This window comes from Muscardinus avellanarius, assembly GCF_963383645.1.
Source record: "Muscardinus avellanarius genome assembly, chromosome: 5".
NCBI classification, from domain to species: Eukaryota; Metazoa; Chordata; class Mammalia; order Rodentia; family Gliridae; genus Muscardinus; species Muscardinus avellanarius.
Genome location: NC_137790.1, coordinates 139,547,175 through 139,570,349, shown reverse-complemented (window position 1 = coordinate 139,570,349; position 23,175 = coordinate 139,547,175). Strand labels below are relative to the sequence as shown.

Sequence of the window (23,175 nt, the reverse complement as noted above, 5' to 3'; positions counted from 1 at the left end):
GCTTCTGAGCCTCGGTTTCCCCCCTGCCCCACTGGCAGAGCTGCCACCAGGAAGGAGAAGGCACCTCACAGGGTGGTTATCATGGATGTCGCTGCCGCTGCTGCCGACTGGCCGGGTCACGTGGCTGACAACGGGATGCCTGCATGCCAGGCGTCAGCTGAGTGAAGCGTCTCAACAAACACAACGCAGGGACCGCCACTGTCGCCACTTCACATAGACGCAAAGGCAGGGAGCACCGAAGGCTAAGCAACTGCCCGGGCCAGCTGGCACCCCGCGGCCCTCAGCCCACGACAGCGCTCACCTGGCACAGCGGACCCAGTTGATGTGCTGGCTCAGGGAGAACAGGAACTTCTGGCGATGAGTCGACCACACCTTGACGGTCTTGTCATCAGACGCCGTCACCAGGGACTGGCCGTCGCTGCAGAAGTGGACGCTCCTCACCGTGGCTGTGTGTGCGCGAAATACAGTTGACTCACCCTTGCTGCGAGGACAGACAGGGAGTCAAGAGACCCTCAGTGACGGAGGCCCCCGCCCGCCCGAGCTCTCCCGCCGCAGGCGCCCAGGCCAGAGGCTCCTCACCCACCCCACGCCACGCCAGGTGGCACGGGCAGCCCGGAACCCCTCTCCAACCCCAGAGGGCCCCAAGTAACGCCCGCCTCTGATGGCTCCCCTGAAGGGGCAGGTACCACCCACGACCTCAGGGGGCAGCTCCAGCACCATCGAGCCCTCAGACCCTAAACTCACACATTGGGGACCCAGAGGCGAACGGTCTTGTCGCGGGAGCCGGAAGCCAGCAGGTGTCCGGAGGGGGAGAAGTTCACACAGGTGACGGCATCCTTGTGGCCCGTGAAGCGGTAGGCGCGTGACTGGGGCTTCATGTGCCAGACCATGAGGCAAGAGTCCATGGAGCCGCTGGCTGAGGAGAGCGGCTGCTGAGCGGCCCAGCAGGCCTCAAGCCTCCGCCGCTGGGCCACAGGGAGGCAAGGAGCCGCCCCGCCCTGCCTCCCTGAGCACCCACACGGGGCGGGAAGACGCCTTCCCGCTGAGGGAGGCTGGAGGGTCTCCAGCCTGGAACTCTCCGCTCAGCAGGCCCACACTGGGCCCGACTGACAGTGGCCCTGTACATGCCTCCCCAGGCGCAACCCAGGGCTCCGGGCAGCCTGTCCCCGCAGGGCCCTAGGTGCCCACCAGCACTGAGGACACAAGGCAAGCCTTCCCAGCAATGGGGAGCCGGCCCAACCGGAGGGGCCTCTACCTAAAGATGCCCACCCCAGGAGACTGCAAGGGCCTCAGCCCCAGCAAACCCAGAGGCCGCGGTCTCGGCAGAGAGCGACACAGGGGCACGGGAAGCCACAGCCAGGAGAGCTGGGTTCGAGCCCACAGGACCAAGGAAGGGCAGCAGCACAGGGGCCCTGGCTCTGCTCGACGTCCTTCTCTCTAGTGGGGGCAACGGGATCTAACACTCGTAGAAACAGTCCTTTTGAGCGCCATGCCCAGGACAGCCCTGAGAGGCAGCCGGGCGTGCAGGAAAGCCCAGACCCTGGTCTCACTCTCCGAGGCTGCGTGGCCTTGGCAAGGAAGGCTCTCTGCAGGCCTGGAGGAGCTCATGAAGCCCGGGCCCAGAGCGCTGGCAGGCGGAGGCAAGATGCAGGCCTGAACAGAGCACCTGTGCCACGCCACACCTCCTAGCTGGAAAGCCAGCCTTCCAGCGCACCAGCCAGCATGCAGGCCAGATGCCCCTCTCACCCAGCTGCTTCGTGTTGAGACTGAAGTCCACACAGGTAACTGCATCTCGGTGGCCCTTAAAGTGCCTCTCCAGTGAGGGGTCCTCCTGCAAGAGAGCCAGGTCAAACAGGGAAGCAATCCCTGGGGGGCGAGCGCTTCCACAACTGCTGGGAGGCGCAGAATACTCCAGGTACAATATTGCATAGAGAATCCTAAGGAAGCCACTAAAAACTGCTACAACTAGTAAATGAGCTCAGCAAGAAAGCAGGACACAAATCAATACATGCAAAACATCAACGCACTTCTTTATACTAGCAATGGACAACCTATACAGTAAAAGTAGTAAAACAGCTCAATTTGTGATGAATAAAAATAAAGCACTTAGAAATAATTTAACAAAAAATACAAGACACGTACAAGAACACCAATAAAGACCACTGAAAGAAATTAAAGAGCAGCCGGGCGTGGGGGGCAGGCCGGTGACCCCAGCACTTGGGAGGCTGAGACGGGAGGGTCTCAGGCTTGGATGCCAGCCTTGGCAACTCAGTGAGACCGTTTCAAAACAAAAAGATAAGGCCGGGCGTGGTGGCGCTCGCTTGTAATCCCTGCTCTTGGGAGGCTGAGACAGGAGTATTGCACAGGTTCAAAGCCAGCCTCAGCTACTGAGTGAGGCTCTCAGCAACTTAGTGAGACCCTGTTTCCAAATAAAAATATAAAATAGGTCTGGGAGTGTAGCCCAGAGGTAGAAAGCCCTTGGGTTCCACGCCCAGTACCACCAAAAAAAATAAATAAAAATAAAAAAATAAAAAGGGCTGGGGTGTAGCTTGGAAGTTGAATGCCCTTTAGTTCAATCTCCAGTACCACACCAAAAAAATTAAAAGGAAAAAATTAAAGAGCACCTAAAAATGAAAAGATATCCAATGTTCATGGATTGGAAGACAATATTAAAATGCAATACTCCCCAAATCAATCTACAGATTCAATATAATTCCTATAAAAATTCCAAAGGAAGCTGGGCGTGGTGGCGCACACTTGTAATCCCCGTGCTTGGGAGGCCGAGACAGGAGGATCGCACAGTTTCAAAGCCAGCCTCAGGTACTTAGTGAGGCTCTCAGCAACTTAGTGAGACCCTGTTTCAAAGTAAAATATAAAATAGGTCTGGGAGTATAGCCCAAGGTAGAAAGCCTCTGGGTTCCAACCCCAGTACCAGCCCCCCCCAAAAAAATTCCAGAGGAGCTGGGCATGGTGATGCATGTGTGTAATCCCAGTACTCAGGAGGCTGAGACACAGGATCACAGGTTCATGGCCAGCCTCAACTACTTAGTGAGACCCTGCTTCAAAATAAAGGACAAAATATAGGGTTGGGAATGTATCTTGGAGGTAGAATGCCCCCTGGGTTCCATCCCCAGTACTACACACAAAAATGAATTAATAATAAAAAATAAAAATTTCAGAGGTCTTCAGTAGAAATTGACCTTAAAGTTTATGTAAAAATTCAAAATGCACCCCCCAGAAAAATCTTAGAAAAGAACAGTAACAAAATAGCCACTGTTGAAAACAGTATGGTAATTCTTCAATTAAGAACCAGCAAGAGTTAGCAAAGGAGCCATCGATTTTGTATAAATACCTGAAAGAACTGGAAGCATGTTTCCATAAAAACTTATACACAAAATGTTCCCAGCTGCATTATTCATGACAACCACTGAACAAACCCGAGTAACCAACAACAGATGAAAGGTAAGTCGGCATGCCTACCACACAGTGCAATGCTATTCAGCCGTGAGAAAGAGTCAAGCAGTGAGAGATGCGAAAGCAAGGGTGAGCGATGAAAACGTTAAACCAGAGAGACCAGACGGAAAAGGCCACGTCTAGATAGGAGGCGTCCAGCATCGTCCAGTCTATTGAGAGAACCTAGATTAGTGGTCGTCAGGAGCAGGAGTCAGGAAGAGAGGAAGAGGGACTGGATGCGGGTGGGCTTCCCCTGGCAGGATGGAGATGTTCAGATCTTGACGGTAATAATGGCTGCTGCAGTATAAAGCACTGAACTACACACTTTTGGAAAGGGAGTATGAGGGATTGACGTCAGGAGCATTCTACCTCTGAGTTACACCCCTAGCCCTATTTTATTTTTATTTTGAAACAGTCCCACTCAGTTGCTAAGGCTGAACTCAAACCTGTGATCCTGTCTCAGCCTCCCAAGTAATGAAATTACAGGCATGTACCACCACACCCGACGTGAACTGTATAGTGTGTGTGTGTGTGTGTGTGTGTGTGTGTGTGTGTGGTCCTGGGGATGGGACCCTGGGGCTTTCTACCTCCGGGCTATACTCCCAGACCTATTTTTATATTTTATTTAGAAACAGGCTCTCACTAAGTTGCTGAGAGCCTCACTAAGTAGCTGAGGCTGGCTTCAAACCTGTGCGATCCTCCTGTCTCAGCCTCCCAAGCGCAGGGATTAAAAGCATGTGCCACCACACCCAGCTTTGTTCTTTATTTTAAAACAGGGTCTCTTGAGCCGGGCGTGGTGGCGCACGCTTGTAATCCCCGCGCTTGGGAGGCAGAGACAGGAGGATCGCGCAGGTTCGAAGCCAGCCGCGCGCGCTGGCTTAGGAGACCCTGTTTCCAAATATAAAATGTAAAAAGAGGTCTGGGAGTGTAGCCCAGAGGTAGAAGGGCTTCCAGGAACCCCAGTACCACCAAATAAATAAATAAATAAATAAATAAATAAATAAATAAAACAGGGTCTCACTGAGTTGCAAAGGACCTAAGTAGTAGCTGAGGCTGTCAACTAACCTCGATCCTCCGGTCTCAGCCCCCCAGATGCTGGGATTACAAGCGTGTGCCACCATGCCCGGCTGGTATAATTTATTTATTTATTTATTTTTGCGGGCCTGGGGATGGAACACAGGGGTATTCGACCTCCAAGCTACACCCCCTGCCCTATTTTTTATTCTTTATTCTGAAACTGGGTCTCGCTGAGTTGCAGAGCGCCTCACTAAGTAGCTGAGGCTGTCCACAAACCGCAATCCTCTGGTCTAAGCCTCCCGAATGCTGGGATGACAAGTGTGCGCCACCACGCCCGGCTTGAACTGTATAATTTAAAAGGTGATGTCATGGTATGAGAATGATATCTCAATAAAGTTGCTTGGTAAAATGCTCAGAGAAAGCCAGGCACGCTTGTAATCCCAGTACTTGGGAGGCTGAGACAGGAAGATTGCAAGTCCGTAGCCAGCCTCACTTAGTGATGCCCTCCACAACTCAGTGAGATCCTGTTTCGAAATAAAAAATAAGCTGGGCGTGGTGGCGCACGCTTGTCATCCCAGCATTCGGGAGGCTGAGACAGGAGGATCGCGGTTCGCAGACAGCCTCAGCTACTTAGGCCCTTCGCAACTCAGTGAGACCCTGTTTCAAAATAAAGAATAAAAAATAGGGCTGAGGGTGTAGCTCAGAAGTAGAATGCCCCTGGGTTCCAGCCATAGACCCGCAAAAAAGAAGAGAAAGAGAAAGAAAAAATAAAAGGTGTACATCAATTTACAATAGTCAAATTATGGAACCAACTTTAAGTGTCCATCAACCGATGAATGGAATACAAAACTATGGGCTATACACACGGTGGGATTCTACACAGCAATCAAGAACGAAATCATGTCATTTTCAGGAAAATGGATGGGCCAGGGAACGTTAAGTGAGATCATTTGCCAGTCTCGGAAAGCGAAGGGTCCTAGGAGTCACGGGGACACCGGGGGGAGCTGAGATTAACAAGACACCCCAGCGGAGTGCTGGAGGGGCTCAGGGGGCCACTAAGGACGTGAGACCACACGCACCAGCAAAAGTATACTGAAGGGAACACGGAGCGCGCTAAGACCCCGCGCAGCCACCCGCGGCTGGGGATGGGGACCGGCTGGGCGGGCCCGCGAGCCCCCGGCCCCCGAGCCCGCGAACCCCGCAGCCCCCGGGCCCCCGAGCCCGCACGCGGCGGCGCAGGACGTCGGCAGCGCCCGCCCCAGCCCGCGGCCTGGGTCGCCGCCCGGGAGGAGTCAGGCCCCGGCGGCGCGGCGCTTACCGAGCAGGGCGCGGCCATGGCGGGCCGGAGCCCGAGGCGGCGGCGGCGGCGGTTGCTCGGGTTCAGTTTCCGCGCCCCCAACAGCCGCCAATGGCAACGCCGGTCGCGGCGCCGCGCCCCGCCCCCCGCAGTTAAAGGAGACGGGCCTCAGCTTTCTGCCCTCCGACCGTGAGCAGAGCTGTGAGGATGGCGGCGCGGCCTCCGCGTCCGGCTCGGCCAAGCCAGACCACCCACAGATGGCGCTGCCAAGGACCTCTGACCGCGGCCACGCATTCCTCCCGAGAGCTTGAAAAGCCCGGCCACCGGCTTCGCCCCACCGGCCCGTCTCCCGGCCCACGTGACGGGGAGCGCGGCCTTCTGGGAAATGTAGTTCCACGCCGCCCACACTTAGCGTCTGCGGGAAAGCAGAACTACATTTCCCGAGATGCCTCGGGGCCAGGCCGGCCTGCACCACCCAGGGGGTGGCCTTAAGGACGCGTGGGCCGCTGGGTCGCGTTGCCTTAAAGTACCCGCCCTCGGGAGCCCTACATGGTTCGGCCCTCGGAACGCACCCAAGTGTCCATTTGAAAGCAGACCAGTCGCTTGGAATCGGAGCCGTGGAGTGGAGCGACCTAGGTTCGATTCTCAGTTCTCGTCCGCTTGGCTGTGTGACCTCAGTGAAGCCGCCTCTGCTCTGCGGGCCACTTTCCCCATTTGTAATAACCGGCCTCCTCAGGACCCTCCAGCCCCAGAGGCTACCAAAGATTACCGGTCTAAAAGGAGCGGCGGTGCACACCCGTAATCCCAGCACTTGGGAGGCTGAGACAGGAGGGTCTCAGGTTCGAGGCCAGCCTCAGCGGGGTCTCAATTTAGGGAGACCCTGTTTCCAAATTAAAAAGGGAGTGAGGAGTGTAGCCCGGAGGTGAGATGCCCGAGTTCCATCTAAAGTACAAGCCATACTGGGGCCTGACCACCAGAGGGCTCCCTGCTCGGTCTTTGAGCCAGACTGGTCTTTATTTGGGCATCTTTCCTGACCTGCAATTGACCTGAACCGGGGTTTTGCAAGATTCAAGAACCTTCCGTCACTCCTGGGCAGGCCGCCTTGTCCAAACTGCAGTATTGATTAGGATGGGGCCAGGCCGTGAGATTCGTCGGTATACAGAGATCGGAGACTGCACGTTCCGGACCAGCAGACTCCCGCCAGCTACAGTAAACACAGCAGGTGCAGGGAGGAGCTGCGGGGGGAGCTAGCCCCCCGTCTGGTCTGCAGCCAGCCAGACCTGCAACCCCGTCTTAACTGCGATTCGACACAACTGCTTTTAAATAGAGAGGCCCAGGCTAACCTCAGGTCCACACCAGGCATCCCTAAGAACAAGTATGGTCGGGCACGCACGCCTCCTGAATAGCTCCGCGCTGCGAAAGGACCCTCCCCAAGGCTTCCGCCAGTGTCCCCGGCTCACCCGGTTCCCTTGTCTGCCAGCGCTTGGTGGAGGGTCAGGGGAGGGCGGTGAAGGGAGGAAAACACGGGGAAAAGTGTAGCCATTAAACTTAAGAGTTCGTTTATGGTTGAGTAGTATCTTTAGTTTGGGATTTGCTTTTAGTCAATATTAGCTATGGAACAGTCCTGATCTGCCAGAGCTGGCATAGCTGGCAGAGCGCATGCCTGTCCTCCCGGCACTGAGAGCCCGAGGCAGGAGGACCGCACGTTCCAGGCCGGCCTTGACAACTCCGGGAGACAGTGTTCCAAAAATTAAGAGGGCCGGGTTGCCGGGCGTGGTGGGCATGCTTGTCATCCCAGCACTGGGGGGGCTGAGACGGGAGGATCGCGGTTCCCAGACAGCCTCAGCTACTCAGTGAGGCCCTTTGCAACTCAGTGAGACCCTGTTTCAAAGTAAAGAATAAAAAATAGGACAGGGGGTGTAACTGGGAGGCCAAATGCCTCTGGTTTCCATTCCCAGACCCACAAAAAAAAAAAAAAAAGAGGGTTGGGGGTGTAGTTCAGTGGTAGGGTACTGGGTTCAATCCCTGCTAACACACACACACACACACACACACACACACACACACACACACACTCAGTAGAAAACTTAATTTAGAGCATAGATACCCAAACTTACTGGCTCACCACCTTTTTTTTTTTTTTTTTTGGTGGTACTGGGGTTCCTGGAAACCCTTCTACTTCTGGGTTACACTCCCAGACCTATTTCATACATTTTTATTTGGAAACAGGGTCTCCTAAGCCGGCGCGGCTGGCTGGCTTGATCCTCCTGTCTCCGCCTCCCAAGTGCGGGGATTACAAGCTTGCGCCACCACGCCTGGCTGACCACCCCTTTTTCAGGAAAAAAAATTACTCGGTGCCCCCCACCCCCTATTTTGATACTGGGGATTGAATTCAGAGGTATCCTACCTCTGAGTCAGACCGCCAGCCCTATTTTATTTTTCATTTTGCAGTGGGATCTCATTAAGTTGCTGAAGGTCTCTAGATTTGCTAAGAACAGCTTCAAACCTGAGATTTGCTTGTTCCAGGCTCCCGGGCCGGTGCCACCACACCTGGCTAGTGCCCACTTAGATGTATTCAGTTGTACTGAAGGCTACTGCTGCCCCCTGGATTCACCCAGTGTCTGGGTTCTCCATGGGTATCACTGACATGGGGAATCTACCAGCTTCAGAGGAATTCCTCCATAAAATGGTTTTCAAGGCCGGGCGTGGTGGCGCACACTTGTCATCCCAGCATTCGGGAGGCTGAGACCTGAGAATCGTGCTTCCCGGACAGCCTCAGGCACTTTGCAACTCAGTGAGACCCTGTTTCAAAAAAATAAAAAGGACTAAAAATAGGGCTGGGGGTGTAGCTCAGAGGTACAATGCCCCAGAGTTCCATGCTCAGTACCGCAAAAAATAAAAAAGAAAGAAAGAATAAAAAATAGGGCTGGGGGTGTGGCTAAGAGGTAGAATGCCCCTGGGTTCCATCCCCAGTACCTCATGTACCAGTATTGGGAATGGCTTAGGAAGATTTGAGAAAGCTCTGATTATTAAGTATTTCAGAAATAATTGTGTCAAAATGGCAGACCTGGAGAGAGAAAGGCTTGGCTTGGGTCAGAAAGCAAACAGCTATTGAAACTTAGATTGACTTAGCTAAAGGTAATTAGCAAGTCAATAGGAGAGGGGAACTAGGACTTCCTCTGTCTAAAAGACAAATCTACAAGATTAGATAAGCTAGCTTGATGGGAGGGGGGGGTCGACCTTCCTGAAAGGACACACCTTGCTGGGGGAGGAACTTTACAGGGACATTTACTAGGTCAGAATTACGTAAACAAGATGGAGGTCATGGGTATAAAAAGTCCGGTCCACGTGCTGTATCTTGGGGTGGTGAATTGGCTCGGACCACCCCCTCATGCCATTCTGGGATGGGGCTGTAACTATCTTCTGTATTTCTATCTTTTTAATAAACTTCTTTAAATCTTCAGCAAGTGTCCGAGCTATGCATACTTATCCTTAGCTCAGGACAAGAACCCGCGTTTTTTTCGGTTTTTCTGTGTTTTGGGTTTTGTTGTGGTTTGATGGAAATTGTGTCCGGGGCCCTAACAGGGGTTCCTGGGGACAGTTTCCCCACAACCATAACATTCCCACACTGTAACATATTTCACCGTAACACCTCAAAAAAGAAAAATAATAATAATAATAATAATAATAATAATAATAATGATGTTACCTCTGCTGCAGTGGGGGCAGGGAGAGGTGGAGGGGCTGCTCATTGACTTCAGCTCTTGGTACAGAGCGGTCCCTTAATATGAAGCACGTGGGGCAGCCTTCCCTGCCCCAGCCATGGCGCCCGGCTTGCTGCCCCCGCTTGCCCCTCTCTTCCAGCCGCCTCTCTGGGTTCCGTGAACAGGACTGTGCGCCCCATGTCCCCATCTCGGGACCTTGCCCTGGCCTCTGTCCCAGCGTCCACTGGGCCCGACCCGCCCCTTCCACAAAATGAGGATGCAGTTGCTGTTTGGGGATAAAAGATGGACGGCACCACGCTGCGCAGGGACTCAGGGGCAGGGCTGCAGCTCCGCTCCAGAGAAGGGACCAGAAGTACTGTATTTGGGGAAAGCTGCTCAAAGGACCAGGAAGACCCGAGCCTTAGCCCACGAGTGGGACACAGAGGAAAGGGAGGCTGTTCAGGTGTAGGTAGCCTCCCGGCCAAGGTCTGCTCCGAGCATGAGCATGGGGAGGAGGGATCCGGTGGAAGCGGTAAGTAGACTTAGATTGAAATGCCACAAAGGAGCCGGGCGCGGTGGCGCACGCTGGTAATCCCAGCATTCGGGAGGCTGAGACCCGAGGATGGAGGATGGCGGTTCAAGGACAGCCTCAGCTACTTAGTGAGGCCCTCTGTAACTTAGACCCTGTTTCAAAGTAAAGAATAAAAAACAGGGCAGGGGGTAGAGCTCGGAGGTCAAATGTCATCCCTGGGTTCCACCCCCAGCCCCTGCGCCTGCTCCGCAGTGACTAAATGCGGGGATGGGGAAGGAGCCACCAAGCCGGTTGGCTAGGGCATCCTCACAGGGCCCCAGCCTCGCACGGGTGGGGGGGGGCAGGCCTCTGTTGGCAGGTGGGGGTCCTAGGAGGAGCAGAAGCCGCACCTGGGGGGTACCGAAGGATCAGTTGGCAATCCACAGCAACATGGGCGCCCCAGATGTAGATGGAAGAGACACGGCTTTTCCAGTTGAGAGGGGCAGTAGCGGGCCCTGCTGGTGTAGACTCAGCTCCCCCGCCCCTCGGGATGGCTCAGCCCAGCTGCAAGGAGCCACGGGGCTCGGCTTCACCGCTGAGTCAGGTCGGCTCAGCGCACACTTTGCTCACATGACCAGGGCTGTGCAGAGAAGCTGAGCTCCAGAGAAGCAGGCTGGCCTAGCGGGGAGGACGCTGGTGGATGACCACACCCGTCAGCCTCCCGGGGACTAAACGTGCTCCTCACTCAAGACCGTCTGCGGCCCCCCAGCCTTAGGATAAGGCCAGACGGCCGCCCACCTGTTCCTCCCTGGCCGCCTCTCCAGACTCTCCTGGGCCCCGTCCCACGAGCACAAACTCATGGCCCACACCTCCACCTGTGTGCCTGGTCCATGCTGGGTCCAGGCATCCCTGAGGGGAGAACCTGCCCCTAACCTGGTACAAATGTTCCTACCTGAACCTAATCTTTATTTTTATTTTATTTTATTTTATTTTATTTTATTTTTTGCAGTACTGGGGCTGGAACCCAGGGACTTTCTTTTTGGAAGCGGGGTCTCACAGAGTTGCTGAGAGCCTCACTGAGTAACTGAGGCTGGCACCGAACCTGTGCGATCCTCCTGTCTCAGCCTCCCAAATGTTAGAATTACAAGCGTGGCCCACCACACCCGGGTCGATTCTTTTTTTTTTTTTTCTTTTCTTTTTTTTGTGGTGATAGGGATGGAACCCAGGGGCATTCTACCTCTGAGTTATACCTCCAGCCCTATTTTTTATTCTTTATTTTGAAACAGGGTATCATTGAGTTGCAAAGGGCCTCACTAAAGAGCTGAGGCTGTCTGTGAACCGCGATCCTCCTGTCTCAGCCTCCCAAATGCTGGGATGACAAGCGTGCGTCAACACGCCCGGCTTGAACATAAGCTTGTGCTGCCTCTTAGGATATAATTAGCCAGTTGTGAAAATAAGTATTATTTCTAGCCATAAAAACAAAACAAAAAAAGTCTAAAGCCATGCAGTGGTACCAGCCTGAAATCCCAGTACTTGGGAGGCTAAGACAGGAGGATCCCAGGTTAGAGAGGCTGGCGTAATGTAATAACTTAGTGAAACCCTATTTCAAGGTACAGAATGAAATAGGGCTGGGAGTATAGCTCAGAAGTAAAATTCCTCTGGGTTTAATCCCCAGTGCCCCCCCAAAATATAGTGAATGACATCAAATGACATTCAAAAATACAATGACATCAAAATACATCAAAATACATTAAAAAATACAAATGACATCAAAGTAGAATAAGGTGTGGGGCGTGGTGGCACACACTCGTAATCCCAGCCCTTGGGAGGCTGAGACAGGAGGATTGCAGGTTCATGGCCAGCCTCAGCTACTGAGTGAGGCCCTCTGCAACTTAGTGAGACCCTGTTTCAAAATAAAGAACAAAATATAGGGCTGGGGGGGTAGCTCGGAGGTCGAACGCTCCTGTGTTTTATCTCCAGTAACACACACACACACACACACACACACGAGAGAGAGAGAGAGAGAGAGAGAGAGAGAGAGAGAGAGAGAGAATATGAGAATAAAGGTAAAAGTTTCCGTTGGATCCAGTTTCTTAGAAGTCAGGCTTGTGTAATCCTAACTGGAAGGGACCAGGAAGAGTATCAGCCCAAGCCGCCCCTGCTGCCGGGGTTTGTGTCTCGGCTGGTGCCTGGTCATACTACGTGAACTCGGGGACTCCGATGACCTCTCTTTGTGCAAACTTGTACTAGTTCCAAGAAAGGTTGGACCAACATCAGGCAAGCTCCGGCCTTGCCCTGCCTCCCTCCCCCACCAGACTGGCCCAGCTTCTGCCAGGCACCAGCCCGCCCTGGGTCCTGGGGTTTCCTGCCCTGGGGCCAGAATGAAAGCTGGAGTCACAGGACAGTGGGTTCAGGGACCCCCCCATCTGTGGAGCAAACACAAGGCCTAGGTCCTTCAGCCTCACAGATCGCAGGACCCTGGACAGGTGCTATTCAGGGGAGCCTGACCTCTGTCCCGCAGCAGTGGGGTGCTGGGCACTGGGTGTGCCAGCGAGGGAAAGGTTGGTTTTATCTGTTTTGTGGTGCTGGGGATTGAACCCAGGGAGACTCTACCACTGAGCTATATCCCCAGCTCTTTTTACTTTTTAGTTTGAAATAGAGTCTTGCTAAGTTGCCGAGGACCTTGCTAAGTTTCAAAGGCTGCCCCTTGAACCTGAGATCCTCCTGTCTCAGCCTCCCAAGTACGAGGATTACAAGTGTGTGCCACCATGGCCAGTGTAGAAGAGTTTTTGTTTTGGTTTTGTGGCAATGGGAACGGAACCCAGGGGCATTCTACCTCCGAGCTATACCCCCAGCCCTATTTTTTATTATTTATTCTGAAACAGGGTCTCACTAATTTTCGGAGTGTCCTCACTAAGTAGTCACAAACCCGGATCTTCCTGTCTCAGCCTCCCAAGTACTGGGATTACAAGTGTGCGTCACCACGTCCAGTGTAGAGGAGATATTTATTTATTTATTTATTTATCTATTTATTGCGGGTCTGGGGATGGAACCCAGGGGCATTCGACCACCGAGCTACACCCCCTGCCCTTTTTTTATTCTTTTATTTTGAAACAGGGTCTCACTAAGTTACAGAGGGCCTCACTAAGTAGCTGAGGCTGTCCGCGAACTGCAGTCCTCCAGTCTCAGCCTCCCGAATGCTGGGATTTCGAGTGTGCGCCACCACGCCCAACGTAGAGGAGATTTTTAAGTGGTGGAACTGAGCTGATTGTGCAAAGCTTCCCCATGGCAAGCCACTAGACCGAGGCTAAGGAGGACGTGCCTGCAGGCCGCTGGCCGGGCCGCCTCTCTTTGGGTAGGGGTGGTGGCCAGTTGCAGAGAGTAGGTCAGAGGGGAGCTGTGCTGTCCCCAAACCTCCCGGCAACTCCTAGACACTTAGCCAGCGCCCAGCCCAAGCCTTTCCCCTCAGCTGCCCACCGGGACCACAGCCAGGTGGGCTGGAGCCAGCGAGGAGGGCTGACCTGGCCCCGGCTCCTGCCCAACTCAGAACTTTCTGGTTTCTGCCCCAGGACACTGTGAGCTCATCGGGGTCATGGTAAGAAGCTGGGTGAAGTGGGTCCATGAGCACCGCTGGCTGCTGTCTCAGGAACATGGAGTGCTCCAGGGATCAGCCCTGATAAGGCTCAGCGCTCTGGGCCACTCCCCACTGCCCTGGCCTACGCCTGGCTCCCCCAGGGCTGTAATACTTAGGGCACGGACCTGGCCTGTGACCAGAAAGTCCCTCTGAAGCCAGATGTGGTGGCACATGCTTGTAATCCAGTACTTGAGAGGCTGAGACAGGAGGATCACAGGTTCGTGTCCAGCCTCAGCTACTTAGTGAGGCCCTCTGCAACTCAGTGAGACTCTGTTTCAAAATAAAGAGAGCCGGGTGTGGTGGCGCACCCTTGTAATCTCCGTGCTTGGGAGGCAGAAACAGTAGGATTGTGCAGGTTCAAAGCCAGCCTCGCTGGCTTAAGAGACCCTGTTTCCAAGTAAAATATATTAAAAAAAAAAAAATAGGTCCGGGAGTATAGCCTGGAGGTAGAAGGGTTCCATCCCCAGTACCACCAAAAATAAAAAGAAAGAATAAAATATAGGGCTGGGGGTATAGCTCGGAGGTCAAATGCCCCTGGATTCCATCCCCAGACCAAGGAAGAAAGAAAGAAAGAAGTAAAGAAAGAAAAAAAAGAAAGAAAGGAGAAATATAGGGCTGGGGGTATATATCAGAGGTAGAATGTCCCTAGGCTCCATCCCTACTACTGCAAAGAAAAAAAAAAGCCTCGTCTGTCCCCTCCCGTGGGCTGGCCACTGCTGGGCCTGAGCTCCTCTGGGCCCAGGGCCACTCCAGCCCACCTATCTAAGGGCACTCCCCGCCCGCCTGCCCAGGTGCCCAGCAAGGTGGCGCAGTGCTGGCCTCCCGGAGTTCACAGGGGTTAAGGTAGTCACAGGGTAGTCACAGGGTCCCAGCAAGCAGAAGGCCTTGGGAGCAAGCGGGGGCGGAGGGGGCAGCGAGAGCTGTGGTCACTGGAAGGGCCCTGGGAGAAGGCAGGGAGGAGGGGAGAAGTTTCCTCACCAACCTATAGGGAAGCAACCTTCCTTTAATTTTTTTTGTTGTTGTTGTTGTTACTGGAGATTGAACTCAGGGGCATTCTATCTTGGGTTTATAACCCCAGTCATTTTTGTTGTTATTTTGTTTTGTCTTTTTGTGTGTGCCATACTAGAGATTGAACTCAGGGGCTTTCTACCTCTGAACTACACCCCTTCCAGCCCCAGTTTTTATTTTGATTTTGGCACAGGGTCTCTCCAGGCTGATGAGAGTCTCACTACATGCTGAGACTGTCCTCGAACAGTCTCAGCCTCCCGTCTCCTGTGTGATCCTCCTGTCTCAGCCTCCCGAATTCTGGGATTACAAGCATGTACCACCCACCACCACCTGCCATCCCGGCTCTGTTTTGTCTTTTGAAACAGTCTCACTAGGCTTCTTTTCTTTTCTTTTCTTTTTTTTTTTTTTTTTTTTTTGGTGTCACTGGGGATGGAACCCAAGGATGCTACCTCTGAGCTACACTCCAGCCCTATTTTCTTTTAATTCTTTATTTTGAAACAGGTCTCACTGAGTTGCTAAGGACCTCACTAAGTATCTGAGGCTGTCCACGAACCATGATCCTCCTGTCTCAGCCTCCCAAATGCTAGGATTACAAGGGTGTGCCACCACACTGGACTTATTCTTTTATTTGGAAACAGGATCTTACTAAGTAGCTGAGGCTGGGCGTGAACCTGTGATCCTCCTGTCTCAGCCTCCCCAGTGCTGGGATTACAGGTACATGGGCCTTGCAGACTTCTGTGAGAACTTGGCTTCTAGAAGGGAGCCCTGGAGCTGGGCATGGCTCTTAGCAAGGCAACTTAGCGAGGTTCTCAGCAACTTAAGAGACTCTGTTTCCAAATAAGAAATAAAATCGGGCTGGGGCGTAGCTTAGAGGTAGAATGTCTCTGGGTTTAATCCCCAGGACCAAAAACACAAAAGAGACTCAATCCTGTGGTCAGCCCTGCGTGGGAAACGAGGCGCACTTGATTGGTTGCCCCACCCACGCCCCTAAACGCACCTGCCAAACGCCACAAAAATGAAACCTTTGTCCAGCCCAGGTGAATTATATAACGTACTTTTGCTAACTTGACCGTGGAACACTCGAGAATACCAAATAAACATCTGGCCGCCCTGAAGCACCCCCGTTCAATGTGTTTACGTTTGTTTTCTCAGGCCGAGGGCTCCACGGCTCTCTGCACGGTGACCCTGATCTGATTGCACCATCGGATTCACGAACCAGCTGAACTTTCCCCAAGGTCTGGAGGGACTCGGCCTCGGCCCCTCCTGCCCTGCCTTCCCGGGGCTGCCGGGGAGCCCGAGGGCCGGGGAAGGAGAGCGAGCAGCCCCAGGCCTTCCGGGAACAAGGACCTTCTGTGGCTCCTAGAGCGTCCACCCAGCTGGAGCTCATGGGCACACCACGGGGCAGCTGCCCTAGCTAGCTATTTGGTCCCAGGAACCATCTTCTGGGCCCGAGACCTGTTATTTGTAGACTGCTCTAGGGGGTCCCGGAGGTCAGTGTGGCCAGCCCCTGCCGCCAAGGCGGCGGCCACACACACCTGTCTCATGGGCCCAGTTGTTTATTTAGTTAATTTTTGTGTGTGTGTTTAACTAGGGATTGAACCCAAGAGCATTCTACATCCGAGCTAACCTCCAGCCCTATTTTTTTATTTTTTATTTTTTATATTTATTTATTTTTGTGGCACTAGGGATGGAACCCAAGGGCATTAATGCCTACCTCCAAGCTAAACTCCAGCTCTATTTTTTATTCTTTATTTAATTAATTTATTTATTTATCTTGTGGTCCTGGGGATGGAACCCAGGGTCCTCTACTTCTGGGCTACACCCTCGACATATTTTATATTTTATTTTGAAACAGGGTCTCACTAAATTGCTGAGAATCTAACTAAGTAGCTGAGGCTGGCTTCGAACCTGTGCAATCCTCCTGTCTCAGCCTCCTAGGTACTGGGATTACAAGCGTGCGCCACCAAGCCTGGTTTTTATTTTTAAATTCTTATTTTTAAATTTTTATTTATTTTCGTGGTTTTAGGGATAGAACCCAGGGGCATTGTACCTCTGAGCTAGACCCCCAGCCCTATTTTTTATTCTTTATTTTGAAACAAGGTCTCAATGATGTGCAAAGGGCCTCAGTAATTCACTGAGGCCGTCTGCAAACCGCGATCCTCCTGTCTCAGCCTCTCCAATGCTGGGATTACAAGTGTGCGCCACCACGTCCAGTTCTATTCTTAATTTTGAAACAGGGTCTCACTAAGTTGTGGAGGCCTCACTAAGTAGCTGAGGCTGTCCGCGAACCGCAATCCTCCAGTCTCAGCCTCCCAAGTACTGGAATTACAAGCGTGCACCACCACGCCTGACTTATTTATTGTTGGTGCTGGGGATGGAACCCAGGGGCAGTCTACCTCTGAGCTAAAACCCCAAGCCCTTTCCATTTTTTAAGTTTTGAAACAGTTAAGTTGCTGAGGCTGGCCTTGAACCAGCGATCCTCCTGTCTCAACCTCCCAAGTACTGGGATTATAGGCCTGTGCCCCCATGCTGGGCTGCCAGGGCCCTGTTCTTCCATGTTGGCCAGGGAAGGCTATGGGAGCGGTGGAGAGGAGCTGGGGTCTGAGATGAAGATTTGCCACCGGCTCCGGTGTCTGTCCCACGACCTCCATCCCGCTCACCCTGAGGGTTAGGGTCAACTCCTGCCACAAGTGTATGGCGAGGCTCCGAGGTGGCCTGTCCAGGAGGAGCGCCGAGGGGTGCTGAGGAGGAGGGTACGGACGTGGAGCTTACTGCATCGACGGCGGCTGGTGCTGGGACACGGGTGCTCACAGCCCTCCCAGTTCAGGCTCCCGAAGGAACTCAGACAACTATGTGTTAGCAGGGACCTGTTCTAGTCCCCTGGCTCCCCTTCCGGCTCCTTCCGGACCGGCTGCCCTTTCCAGCTTTCCACACCTTCCCCTTGGCTGACACAATCTGCCCACAAACCGTCCGATGTCTGGGGCCTGAGGAGCCCCCTGCAAAAAAAGAAAAACAAAACAATACACCGGTAATCCTTGTTGACGTACCTAGTGCATTCATTAATGAGCTCACATATCCATTCCACTAACCTTCACTGAGCACGTGCTGAGGGTCCGTGGCCCTGCTGGCCCCTCCAGCCCGCCCAGGTCAGAGGAAGAAGGCGCAATCCCAACGGCCCTGGGGTTCCGTGGGCGGGTGGCCGTTGGCTGTGGGTGTCACAACGCAGGGAGCGGGATGAGGTTGGGTAAGCGTGTGGCTGCGCCCCCGCCGGTCCCCAGGCTGGGTCTGGCGCGGTCACCTGCCCGAGCCGGGCCGGCCGTCTCTCACTGGCTCTCAGGGTCCCCTTCATTGAGCCTAATGGCCTTTGTGGCCCTGTCTGTGATTTGGAGGATGGTGTGTTCAGCCCTCCCACCCCGGCCGCCACCAGGATCCTCCAGAGGGGTCCCCAAACCCCCGTTACCCTCATTCCTGTGGGTCCCACGGGCCTCTTTGCCACTGATCCCCGGTCTGTGGTTCAAAAGGCTTAGCTTGCAGTGGGGGGGACCCCAGCCAGCCTCAGCTACTTAGTGAGGCCCTTTGCAATTCAGTGAGATCAGGCTGGGGTGTAGCTCGGAGGTAGAATGTCCTGGGTTCCATCCCCAGCACCACAAAGAAGAGGAAGAGGAAGAGGAAGAAGAAGAAGAAGAAAAAGAAGAAGAAGAAGAGGAGGAGGAGGAGGAAGAAAAAAGGACTGGAATCATAACTCAGAGGTAGAATGCCCCTGGGTTCAATCCCCATTAATGCAAAATTAATTAATTAATAACAGCCAGCATTTGGGAGCCTGAGACAGGAGGATCACAGCTCAAGGACAGCCTCAGCTACTACTTAGTGAGGCCCTCTGCAACTCAGTGAGACCCGGTTTCAAAATAAAGAATAAAAAATAGGGCAGGGGGTGTAGCTCGGAGGTCAAATGCCCCTGGGTTCCATCCCCAGACCCGCAAAAAAAATAATAATAAAATAAAATAAAGAGTTAAAATATATATATATACATACATACATATATATACATATATACATATATATGGCTGACGATGTAGCTTGAAGGTAGAATGCCCCTGGGTTCCATCCCCAGCACCGTAATACTAATACTAATACTAAATAAATAAATAAATAAATAAGAAAAAGAAGATATCAACCAGGGTTCTCCTGGGTCGCAGAGCCTACAGGAAGGATGGTGGTATTTAAGGAACTAGCTCACATGACTCTAGAGGGTGACGACTGTGATACTTTTAGGGCAGGTGGGCCAGCCGGACACCCCTATAGGACTCTGTGTTCCAGCTCATGGCAGAAGCCTTCCCCAGCCAATCTGGTTGGGTTCTTGTGACCTGCACCTGATTGATCGAGGCCTGCCCGCGTTACCCAGGGTCATCTCCTCGCCTCAAGTCAGCTGTTTGCAGATGTGAATCACAGGTGCACACTCCCTTCACAGCAACAGCCAGGCTTGTGTCTGAGCACGCAGTGACTCCCACAGCCAAGCCGAGGTGACACACAGCCCTCAGCCGTCACAGAAAGGCTCAGTGCTTTCTTGTGCGCCAGGAACTTGAAGCTCCCGGAGGCTGTGCCAGCCGCCAGGGCTGGAGGCTGGAGCTGGGAGCTGCAAGGAGGCAACTCACTGAGATCTGGGCTGGGGTAGGAGGTCCATTGGATGCTTCTGAGACTTAGACATAAAACACACAGCACCTGGCTTCACCACCTAGGCCAGGACCGCATTCAGTAAGGTAGGGAGCTGGGCAGGGTGGCACAGTCTGTAATCCCAGTACCTGGGAGGCTGAGACGGAAGGATCCCAGGTTAGAGGCCAGCCTCAGCATCTTAGTGAGGCCCTCAGCAACTTAATGCAAGACCCTGTTTCAAGATAGAAAAAGTAGCCGGGCGTGGTGGTGCATGTTTGTAATCCCAGTGCTTGGGAGGCTGAGACAGGAGGATCGCACAGGTTCGAAGCCAGCCTCAGCTACTTAGTGAGGCTCTCAGCAACTTAGTGAGACCCTGTTTCCAAATAAAATATAAAATAGGTTTGGGAGTATAGCCTGGAGATAGAAAAGCCCCTGGGTTCCACCCTCAGTACCACCAAAAAAAAAAAAAAAAAAAGAAAAAAGAAAAAGAAAAAGTAGCTGGGCATGGTGCATGCTGGTAATCCCAAAATTTGGGAAGCTGAGACAGAAGGATTGCGGGTTTGCAGCCATCTCCAGCTACTTAGTGAGACCCTCTGCAACTCAGTGAGACCTTATTTCAAAATAAAGAATGAAAAATAGGGATCCGGGTGTGGTGGCGCACGCTTGTAATCCCAGCATTAGGGAGGTGGATTCTGGAGGATCGCGGTTCAAAGACAGCCTCAGCTACTTAGCAAGCCCCTTCACAACTCAGTGAGACCCTGTTTCAAAAACTAAAAAGACTAAAAAATAAGACTAGGTGTAGAATGCCCCTGGGTTCCATCCTCAGTACTGAAAAAAAAAAAAAATCGGGCTGGGTCCAGGCGTCGGGTGCAAGCTTGTAATCCCAGCATTCAGGAAGTGGAGACAGGAGGATTGCTGTTCCTGGACAGCCTCAGCTACTTAGTGAGACCCTGTTTCAAAATAAAGAATAAAAAATAGGGCTGGGGTTATAGCTTGAAGTTAGAATGTCCTTGGGTTCCATCCCCAATACCACACACACAAAAAATTGGGCTGAGGGGTATCGCTAGGAGGTAGAATGTCCCTGGGTTCCACCCCCAGTACTGAAAGAAGAAGGAGGAGGAGGAGGAGGAGGAAGAGGAGGGGGAGGAGGAGGAGGGGGGGGAGGAGGAGGGGGAGGAGGAGCGTAAGAGAGGCACATTGAGGCGGGGGCAGGGCTCAGGGGCAGAGTACATGCTTTGTGTGCGCCAGGCCCCCAAGTTCCATCCCCAGCACCATTTAAACAGACTGGAGCCAGGCGTGTCTCAGCCTCCCAAGTACTGGGATTACAGGCATGCGCTACCACACCCAGCCGTATGCAAGACCCTGTTTCAAAATAAAATAATAAAAAGGGCTGAGAATATAGTTCGGAGGTAGAATGTCCCTGGGTTCAATTCCCGTACCCCTTCCCCAAACGCGTTTAAACAAAGAGTAGCTAAAACGACCAAGCACGATGTGGACCAGGGTTTGTGGGCGCTGGGCAGGGATCGGGGCTCGGGGTCCTCGGGGCTCTCTGTCCTCGGGGGCTCTCTGGGCTGGGGCTGATGTTTGCTATGAACCTCATTCTAGACTGTAGCCCTTAGCCTGGCACTGGTCTTCCCTAAACAACCAGAGCCCACCCTGCCCCCGCGCTGGCCTCAGGAACGCAGACCCGGGCTGGCCAGAGCCCACAGGGGTTCAAAGACAGGTCCTTCCCGAGCCTAAGGCCCAGCTCACAAGATGGCGAGCCCATAACCCCAGCTCAGGTGATGGCTCCTGGGCCCTGTGGCTGTCATCCCTGGAGCTCGTGTCTCCAGCCCTCCAGCGCAGAGCCGAGCTCTTCCCAGACCCTCTCTGGCCATTCTGCAAGGCTGGCTCGCCTACCGCTGTACAGAAGGGCACCCACCCCAAGCTGCGCTGTATCAGCAGCACAGGCTACAGGGTATTTGTTGTGGTGCTGGGGATTGAACCCGGGGCCTCCCACATGCCAGGCAAATGCTGTACCACTGAGCCACACCCCCAGCCCGGGTCAGAAGTTTTTGTTTTTCTTTTTTTTGGTACTAGGGTTGAAACGCAGGGACTTTCCACCTCGGGGCTACACTCCCAGACCTATTTTATATTTTTATTTGGAAACAGGGTCTCTTAAGCCAGCATGGCTGGCTTAGAACCTGCACGATCCTCCTGTCTCCACCTCCCAAGCGCGGAGATTACAAGCGTGCGCCACCACGCCAGGTGTTTTTCCTTCCTTTTTTTTTTTTTTTGGTACTAGTGTTGAAACGCAGGGACTTTCCACCACCTCGGGGCTACACTCCCAGACCTATTTTCTATTTTATTTGGAAACAGGGTCTCACTAAGTTGCTGAGAGCCTCACTAAGTAGCTGAGGCCGGCTTCAAGCCTGCGGGCTCCTCCTTGTCTCAGCCTCCCAAGCACTGGAATTACAAGCCTGCGCCACCGCGCCTGGCATGGATGGGAGTTTTGACTGTCTTCAAAGCTGTCCCATGATAATTTCTTTTCCGGCTGACAGATGTGGAAACGGAGGCCCAGACAAAAGCAGTAAGTTTGCCTAGGCTACTGGAGACTCCTTTGGGGCACTGCTAAAAATAGAGTAGAAGGGAGGTTCTGAGCAAGAGCTGACATTTTCCTTCTGCCTTGACGCTGGATGTCGTGAGCAGCAGCCCTTGGCAGCGATGCTGACGCAGGCTGGTCAAGGGGGCAGGAAGGCCTCAGCATCGTGCCGGAGCCAGGGCTGACCTGGCCTGAACTCCAGGTTTGGGTCCACTGGCCAGGGTCAGGGCAGGCGATAAGATGAGCTTGTACTGCGGCTGGAGGAGGAGGGAATGCAGAGAGAGCCAAAGGGGGAGGAGAAGAAGGCAAGGGGGGGGGGGAGGAAAAGAAAAGACCCCCCAGGGAGAGAGGAAGAAGGAGGAGAACAGAAGGGGAGGAGGAGGTTCATCAAAGGGCCTACCCAGACTCACCCCAAGCAGGGGAGGTAACTCCCGCTGCAGACACAAAAACCCGGGTTTAGGCCAGGGGCTAATTCTACTACTCAGTGAGGCCCTTTGCAACTCAGTGAGACCCTGTTTCAAAATAAAGAATAAAAATAGGCTGGGGGTGTAGCTCCGAGGGAGAATGCCCCCTGGGTATTCCCAGTATAGTAATAAACAAACAAACAAACAGATTCCCTTGCTGGGCGTGGTGACACATGAGCTTGTCATCCCAGTACTTGGGAGGCTGAGACAGGAGGATCACACAGGTTCAAAGCCAGCCTTGACAACTTAGAGAGGCCCTCTGCAACTTAGTGACACCCTGTTTCCAAATAAAAAATAAAATCGGGCTGGGGGGTTAGCTCAGAGGTAAAATGCCTCTGGGTTCCATCCCCAGTGCCACAAAAAAAAAAAAAAAAAAAAAAAGAAAGAAAAAGAAAAAGAAAAGAAAATGCAGTTCCCTGGGCCGGAATGTCAGGAGCACAGCCCAAGCATCTGTACTTGGAGCGGTCCCCGGTGGTGGTTGCTGGGGTCCTGATGCTGAATGAGGGAGGCCCTGGGGCTCTGTTAGGGCGGCCTTGGCTTGGCGGGCTTTGCCCCACTTCTTGGATGTACCGGGTAGCCTAGCTATTCAAGCTGACTCGCCCTCCACCCCACCCACAGGCCTGGGCCTCTCCCAGTCTGGGCTTTACCCCCGCAGCCTCCCAATGCCTCGCAGACCCACCCTTCAAGACAGCGCCCACTTTTCTGGACAACCTCCTGGTGGCTGGAATCCCCCAACTTCCTGTTGGAGCTAACTGCCTCCTCCTCCATCTGGAACTGTTTACAATATTCTACTGTACTTTCCTGGTGAGTCTGCCTGTTTCCCAGCCTTTGTTAAACAGGAAACTCCCAGAGGGCT

The 23,175-nt window shown here is 53.3% G+C and overlaps 1 protein-coding gene across 2 annotated transcripts in view; it reads right to left on the bottom strand.

The window, feature by feature from the left end:
- Positions 1-5,924, bottom strand: part of POC1A (POC1 centriolar protein A) — a gene marked incomplete at both ends in the record, with an annotated part of 52,669 nt that extends 46,745 nt beyond the window's left edge. Inside the window, 4 exons of one of the 2 annotated variants that reach the window (XM_080695773.1) lie at positions 302-481; positions 745-916; positions 1,747-1,831; positions 5,789-5,924. In XM_080695773.1, coding sequence (XP_080551899.1) covers positions 302-481; positions 745-916; positions 1,747-1,831; positions 5,789-5,806 — 455 coding nt within the window. The remainder of the gene's footprint in view (positions 1-301; positions 482-744; positions 917-1,746; positions 1,832-5,788) is intronic. The other variant, XM_080695772.1, reaches the window with a different exon arrangement.
- Positions 5,925-23,175: the final 17,251 nt, after the last annotated feature.